At 43.5% G+C, this 7,499-nt stretch overlaps 2 protein-coding genes across 2 annotated transcripts; both read left to right on the top strand.

The window, feature by feature from the left end:
* Positions 1–1,716: 1,716 nt before the first annotated feature.
* LOC124688639 (60S ribosomal protein L35a-1) lies at positions 1,717–3,575 on the top strand. The gene is made up of 4 exons (XM_047222293.1): positions 1,717–1,829; positions 1,924–2,152; positions 2,269–2,312; positions 3,337–3,575. The coding sequence occupies exons 1-3, from the start codon at positions 1,762–1,764 to the stop codon at positions 2,308–2,310; spliced, it is 339 nt and encodes a 112-aa protein (XP_047078249.1). The 5' UTR covers positions 1,717–1,761; the 3' UTR covers positions 2,311–2,312; positions 3,337–3,575.
* A 427-nt stretch (positions 3,576–4,002) lies between these two features.
* Positions 4,003–7,499, top strand: LOC124688640 (leucine aminopeptidase 2, chloroplastic-like). Its single transcript, XM_047222294.1, has 10 exons — positions 4,003–4,156; positions 4,251–4,671; positions 4,892–5,086; positions 5,289–5,514; positions 5,682–5,808; positions 5,894–5,989; positions 6,129–6,206; positions 6,510–6,570; positions 6,654–6,841; positions 6,999–7,499. Exons 1-10 carry the CDS (start codon positions 4,085–4,087, stop codon positions 7,125–7,127), a joined length of 1,593 nt encoding a protein of 530 aa, XP_047078250.1. The 5' UTR covers positions 4,003–4,084; the 3' UTR covers positions 7,128–7,499.

Genomic DNA, 7,499 nt, shown 5'->3' on the forward strand with positions numbered 1-7,499 from the left:
CAATCATAATATATCTATCTCTTGAATTAAATGATTTTGATGCATATCTTGGTTTTTCTAGACCCATCCACCATCTATGAAACATCACATCATATATAACCTGATAAAACCGTTGGTCCATATGAATTGTCATTCCTTACCAAATCTTAATACATAATCTAGAGCTCAGGCCTATCCTCGGGGGGTGATATACACCGACCTGGTCGGTGCGGTGCACCCACCGCACACCCTCCCCAGCCTGTGGGCCGGCCCAGTAATGTTTTGTTTTTCATTTCTGTTTTCTTTTTGCGTTCGATTTTAAATTCGTTCAAAATTTGGAAATCGTCCATAGTTCAAAAAATGTTCAGAATTAAAAATTTGTTCAAATTTCAAAATTCGTTCAAATTTTAAAAAGCGTTCGAAATTTTAAATTTGTTCAAATTTCAAAATTCTTCCAAAATTTGAAAATTCGTTCAAGATGAAAAAATTGTTCAAATTTAAAAATCGTTCAAGATTTAAAATATGTTCAAATTTCAAAATTCATTCAAGATTAAAAATTTGTTCAAATTTTATCATACTTGAACATTTTTCAAATTTGATAATTTTTGAAAAAAAAAATTAAACAGAAAAAAAACGAGAGAACAAAAAAGAAACACTGAAAAAGAAAACAAAAAACAAAAAAAAACAAAAAAGAAAAAAAAAACAGAAAACAGAAAAGGAAAGGAAAAGAAAAATAAGAAAAAACAGTAAAAATCGCCTAACCGGGCCGGCCCACACCGCGCGCGGGGGTGTGCGGCGCGGCATATAGGAATTCCCCTTGGCAAATCCTATACACCGACCAGGTCGGTGCCTACCAGGCACCGCACACCCTGGTCGGGTATTGGGCCTGGCCCATTTTCACCTTTTTCTTTTTTCTTTTTTCGTTTTCTGTTTTTTCTTTTCTTTTTCTGTTTTCTTTTCTGTTTTCTTTTTTGTTTTCTTTTTATTTTTATTTTTGTTCAAAATCGAAAAAAATAAAATTTGAAAAGTTCAAAATTGAAAATAGTTCAAAATCGAAAAACGTTTAAACTTGAAAAGTGTTTAAAACAAAAAATGTTCAAAGCTAAAAATTGTTCGTATCCGAAAAATGTTCATAATCAAAATTGTTCAAAATTAAAAATATGTTCATTTTCGAAAAATGTTCAAATTTTCGGAAAATAGAATTTTTTAAAAAATGTTCAATCTAAAAAATGTTCAAATTTTGAAAAATGTTCAAATCCAAAAATTGTTCATATAAAAAAATAAAAAACTAGAAAATAATGTTTTTCAATTTTTCGAAAATATACAAAATTTGGAAATTTTGTTTTTCCGAAAAAATCACATTGGCATTTTAAAATTTTTAAAAAGAAAAGAAATGAAACAGCAGAAAAGGAGAAAAACTGAAGAAAAAAAACGAAAACAAACGTCACTGGGCCGGCCCAACAGGCACCTGGGGGGTGCGGTGCCTGGTCCGCACCGACCAGGGTGGTGTATAGCACCTCCCATTCCCCTTTCCTCTGCCTATCCAAACGAGTTAAATTACATGGGCCTGCAAAACATCAATGGCCAACATACAACAACTGACTTAAGCCCCGGCCTGCCTCAACTGCACACCATCCGATCCTCACCGTCCATTCTCGGGATCGAGGGATACATAAACCACCACCAGCGCCTTCCGCTAGGGTTTCTCTCCCTTCCTGCTAAGCGCCGGCGTCGCAGCTCCTCCGCACCCCAGCCCTAGTCTCCGGCGGCCGACGCAGCAAGATGGTGAAGGGACGCTCCGGCCAGCGCGTCAGGCTCTACGTCCGCGGCACCATCCTCGGATACAAGAGGTGAGCCAGCTCTCCTCTCCGCCCGCGATTTCCTTCGCGTGATATTCGGTTTCTGACTGAATCCGTGGGTTTGACCGGCGGCGGCGCGACGCAGGTCCAAGTCGAACCAGTACGAGTCGGCCTCGCTGGTGCAGATCGAGGGGGTGAACACCAGGGAGGACGTGGCCTGGTACGGCGGCAAGCGCATGGCCTACGTCTACAAGGCCAAGACCAAGAGCAACGGCACCCACTACCGCTGCATCTGGGGCAAGGTCTCCCGCCCGCACGGCAACACCGGCGTCGTCCGCGCCAAGTTCACCTCCAACCTGCCGGCGGAAGCCATGGTGAGCGAGCTGTTTCGTCGTCCGATTTGTCTGTTCCGCGCTGTGCGTCGTGCGCTTGATGTCCTTCCTTCAGTGTGTTGCCAGCTGACGTTGATGTGGTTGTTTGCTTTGTTCAGGGGCGCAAGGTCAGGGTCTTCATGTACCCGAGCAGCATCTAAAGGTTTGAATCGAATCTTTGATGGTTAATTAGTTACCATCCAGAGTGCTTTATTGCTAAATGAACTAATTCCTAGGCAGAATTGTTAGTTATTCACCCTTCGTCTCTGTCAGACACTTGTAAATATGCGGTATTAACTGACATTCTTCTCTTGAGCAACTTGTGTAACTTGGAGGTGTGAAAATGGTCTCTACATGTGTACACCTGAATTTTTTTGCCTGGCCTAGAAATGTAGAATCTAGTAGATAAGTAGTAGACGGTTGACCCTTCTCCAATGCAACATCAAGTGGGCATGGCGCATGAATATTCCTGTTCTTACATCATTGGTACACATATGTGACTTTGCCTTACCATTTAGTTTATTCTCTCTGAAATTGCGCATCCTCTGCATTATGTAACATTTAGGCATTTGTTTTTTCCTTTGAACAACCATCATCTCCTCTTATGTAGCAATCCTCTAGCGTGTTGCGACGTGGCATGGCTTTGTCCTGCACTCTATTTTCTGTAGCTGTTCCTCTTGGTCTGTTGTGTGCACTGTATATCAGTTTCTATCAAGGAATACACTTATTCCAACTTCATTTGCATTAGAGCATGTCTTGCAGCTACATCAGATACACACCTGGCTTTGTTGCCAATATGTAGTCAGCATCAAAGCATTGGTTCCGTGCCTGTAGGACATCTACCAAATATTAAACGCTGTTCTCTATTATCCTTGGCAAGTATGTTCTCCTGTTTGCCATGTCGATGAGCTTGAGTACAGCGATTAGATCTCGTGTGAATCCACGATGTGTTGGAGGGTTTGATCGACAATTACCAAGTAGCCCAAGTGCTGACTGTACTATCGCATGTGCTTACGGTAGAGATGTGGAATTGTTGTGTGTATTTCTCATTTTGCATCCTTCAAAACTATTGTGTGTTGATATTTTGTTATTCCCTGTGTTGGTTGTGTTGTTAAATTCCTCATTTAATTCTTTATTTTCAGTCTTCTTTTTAAACGACATCTAATGTTATGTCCAATCAAATGCAGGTAATTTGGAAGTGCAGAAGATTCTGCTCATCTGTTAGGGAGTCTTGTGAGATGGATTCAGGCCTAGTTGGCAAGTTGAACTTCTGTTTCCCTGAGAACTGTAGTTTTTTCTGTTACCTGGAATGTGTGGATCACTCATTATATGATGTTATATTCAGTTGGAACTTTAAGTTGTGTTTTGGCTTTTGGCTGCTTCTGTGTTACAACCATCCTATCTGAATGAGAGATGATTTTGCTCTTGTTCTTTGATGTATTTATGTCATTTTCTGCACGCTTCATCTAGTTCCAAACGTTGCAAGTACTTATTTCTATCAGCAATTGTTGGATAGTGATGAAGATGCATGCCAGAAATCAAACTGACACCTTCAAAAGCAACAGGTTTGTAAAATCTGGTAAAAAATTAGTTAAAATGGAAATTATAAAAATGTTGTATTGGCTGGCCAAGGATGAATTTGGAGCGAAGTGTGCATTTGAAAAAATATTTTGAAACTTGATAGAACTTTGGTCATGGGTCACCTGCAATCAATGGCCTTAAAATAACATCTCCATCTCCGGTAAAGCACGGGCGTTTGTCTTACTGGGGAGTGGGGACTAGACGGCGACAATGGCGCGTCACAGTCAGACGGCGGGAAACGTAACTACAGTTGACGCATCCTATATAGCTCGCATCAGCCTCTTCACTCCCATAGCGTCCGCTGCACCTCAACGTCTGGAACTGGCCGTCCACCACTGCAGGCAGGGCGCCCTGATGGCACACAACGCCGCTGCGGTGACAACGGCGCTAGGCCTCACCAAGCCCAACGCCGTGGAGCTGCTCCAGGTATGCATGATTGTGACGATTGCTCCGAAACTGCTTCCCTGAACTTGCTCCCAAGAATTGGAAGTGTGATCTCGCTCAGCCTCTGCTCTCGCAGGTCACTTTCGGCGCCATAGATATCCAACCATCCGACTGGAAGGGAGATGTACTTGCAGTCCTGGTTACGGAGAATCATCTGCTGAGAAGCCCGGGCTCCTCCACGTTCGAGAACGCCGTCCTGCAGAGGCTGGACGGCCAGCTCGGCGGCCTTCTGTCGGAGGCCACAGCGGAGGAGGACTTCGCCGGGAAATCCGGCCAGTCGCTGGTGCTCCGCCTCCAGGGGCAGGGCTTCAAGCGGCTGGGCCTGATCGGTCTCGGCCGGGTCGCCCCGTCCACGGCCGAAGCATGCCGGAGCATCGGCGAGTCCGTCGCGTCGATCGCCAAGTCTGCTCGAGCTGCCAGCGCTGCTGTCGTTCTAGCCTTCCCCGGTGGAATCCAGGAAGAGTTCAAGCTTAATGCTACTGCAGCGATTGCTTCCGGTGCGTGTCGCTGTTGTTTGTGTTCTGGGTTTTTATGGTTTTTTTATGGGTAAGTTAATTAATTTGATACTAGAATGGATTGTTTTTATCGATTTTTTTTTTTTCGAATGGTCACCGGGGGGGAGAGGTTCCCCACCTGAATATATTTGAAAAAAAGGGGCAAACCCCAGATGGTTTACAGCAGAGAGATAGAGGGGGTTTTTATCGATTTTAATTGCAGGAATTGTCCTCGGGTTGCATGAGGACAACAGATACAGATCCGAGTCCAAGAAAATGCATCTCAAACAAGTTGATCTCATTGGATTGGGATATGGTCCTGAGGTGGACCAGAAACTCAAACTAGCCGATCATATTTCCTCGGGCGTGATATTCGGAAAAGACCTTGTGAACTCACCTGCTAACGTCCTTACCCCTGGTCAGTAGGCTACTCAGTTGGACATTTACATGCTCTTCATAGTTTTTTTTTTTTTTTTTTGGATAATGGAAAGCTTTATCGATCTCAATGTTGCATGAAGTGTTACAACCGCAAGAGTCATACCCGGACTCTGCATACAAAGACACACACAGACAAATGTTGATTCATAGCTATATCATCGCAATCCTCTCTGGCTTTTCAGTTGTGCTTGCGGAGGAGGCGTCGAATATCGCTTCGACATATAGTGATGTATTCACCGCCACGATATTAGATGAGGAGAGGTGCAGAGAGTTGAAGATGGGCTCCTACTTGGGTGTTGCTGCAGCTTCTGCAAATCCTCCTCGCTTTATTCACCTGTGTTATAAACCTCCTGGTGGGAATATCAAGAGAAAGCTAGCCATTGTGGGCAAGGGTCTAACTTTTGACAGGTCTGTGCCAAGTCCTGCGTATTTTTCTGAATTAATAGTGACAGATGATATTGGATTTAATTATTTAGTCATCTTCAGTATGCTCTGCCTCCCACAGTGGTAGTTCATTATGTGCAGAGGTCGGTAGCTGTTAATCCTAACTCTTAAATTTATCAATTTGTCTTCAGCGGTGGATACAATATCAAGGTTGGACCAATTTGCAGTATTGAGCTGATGAAGTGGGACATGGGAGGCTCTGCCGCGGTATTTGGTGCAGCGAAAGCGTTGGGCCAAATCAAGCCTCCTGGAGTAGAGGTACTTCAGTTCTCTCAAATAGTTGTGTGTATGAGTAGCCTTTATGTTAGGGTGTACCAGTTTGCTAACCGTTCCCGTTCCACAGGTCCATTTTATTGTTGCTGCCTGTGAAAACATGATTAGTGGGACAGGCATGAGACCTGGTGACATCGTGACTGCTTCTAATGGCAAGACAATCGAGGTATGTTTCTTGTAATGCATCGATCACATGATCCACAAAGCATAGTTGTGGTGTGATTCTAGTGCTTATCCTGATCTAGTCTTTGCATGTCCTAGGTGTTCAGTTTTTGCACTCATTATGCAAATATATGTTCCTTCAGGTAAACAACACCGATGCAGAGGGGAGGCTCACACTTGCCGACGCTTTGGTCTATGCTTGTAAACAAGGTGTTGACAAGGTAATGCATTGTTTTCTTTAGATGACAAGGTAATGCATTGTAAATATAAGCTCTTTGTCGAAAAAAGATGGCATGTTATGTTCAAATAGCTGCCATGTTTCGATGGTTGTTGTATAACTGTTCATTAGTCTCTACTTCGTATTTCTGATGTAGCTATCACCCTAATAGTACTCAGTCACTTGTTCTAGGCTTCTAGCATCTTCGGATTTTCTAACTTCGAGGCAGTTGTGGTCTACTGGAAGACCATATGGACCATATCTATCTTGCTTGAGTTACTGAATTTTCTGTAACTATTGCATGCAGATTGTAGATCTGGCAACACTAACTGGTGCATGCCGTGTTGCACTTGGTCCTAGCATTGCCGGTAATTTTAATGGCTGCATTTCAGTTCACCCAGTTATTCTGTTCATTCGCTGCACTTGTGTATTAAAATGAGCATCTCTACAGGGATTCTCACACAAAGCGACGAACTCCACAAGGAAGTCACCGCTGCATCTGAGGTATCAGGAGAGAAGTTTTGGAGGCTGCCATTCGAAGAGAGCTACTGGGAATCGATGAAGTCCGGTGTTGCTGACATGCTCAACACCGGTGCTCCACAGGGCGGCGCCATAACTGCTGCACTATTCCTGAAGCAGGTATTTATGTGTGTTAAAACATTTTCGTTGTTATGCTCACTTGCTTACCTCCACTATGATTATGGAATAAAAGTGGAGCATTGTGCTGCCGCCACTTGCCCTTGAGCACTCAATTTCAGCATGCAAGAGAATTTACACATGCCTATATGTGTTGCAGTTTGTCGATGTGAAGGTTCAGTGGATGCACATCGACATTGCCGGGCCAGTTTGGAGCCACAAGAAACGGTCGGCCACCGGATTTGGCGTCGCCACCATGGTAGAGTGGGTTCTCAAGAACTCCTCGTGACTATACCCTTCCCTGGTCCCCCGAGGATGATAACACGTGAGGGGAGAAGTTACATTGTCTAGTGTTCTCTTGTACCAAGAAGGGAATTTTACAACTGTCCATGTTTTTATACGGAGTGGGTTATAGAATAAGTGAATGCATCTTTGGTGAAACTTCACAAATGTCATCTGCCCATGTTCGATTCCACTGAGAATGCATTGTGTGGATGCATCCAGGGCATGTTAGCTGGTGTCGTCTCGGATCTTAGCTATTTTCACATATTTGCCATTAAGAAGACACACATGCATAGACGATCAATTTTGTTCTGGCAATGTGCAATGTTAGTACAAGAATGTTGATGATTCAGTGTAAGAATATATGATCTTTGGTGTA

This window comes from Lolium rigidum, chromosome 2 (assembly GCF_022539505.1).
Source record: "Lolium rigidum isolate FL_2022 chromosome 2, APGP_CSIRO_Lrig_0.1, whole genome shotgun sequence".
NCBI classification, from domain to species: Eukaryota; Viridiplantae; Streptophyta; class Magnoliopsida; order Poales; family Poaceae; genus Lolium; species Lolium rigidum.

What these genes read in the sequence shown, in the direction of transcription:
- LOC124688640 (XM_047222294.1), top strand. Translation starts at nt 4,085, where the DNA reads ATGGCACACAACGCCGCTGCGGTGACAACGGCGCTAGGCCTCACCAAG. An exon ending in TACTGCAGCGATTGCTTCCG is followed by an intron (nt 4,672 to 4,891) that starts GTGCGTGTCGCT and finishes TTTTAATTGCAG; the next exon opens with GAATTGTCCTCGGGTTGCAT. An exon ending in ACTTGGTCCTAGCATTGCCG is followed by an intron (nt 6,571 to 6,653) that starts GTAATTTTAATG and finishes GCATCTCTACAG; the next exon opens with GGATTCTCACACAAAGCGAC.
- LOC124688639 (XM_047222293.1), top strand. Translation starts at nt 1,762, where the DNA reads ATGGTGAAGGGACGCTCCGGCCAGCGCGTCAGGCTCTACGTCCGCGGC. An exon ending in ACCATCCTCGGATACAAGAG is followed by an intron (nt 1,830 to 1,923) that starts GTGAGCCAGCTC and finishes GGCGCGACGCAG; the next exon opens with GTCCAAGTCGAACCAGTACG. An exon ending in ACCTGCCGGCGGAAGCCATG is followed by an intron (nt 2,153 to 2,268) that starts GTGAGCGAGCTG and finishes TGCTTTGTTCAG; the next exon opens with GGGCGCAAGGTCAGGGTCTT.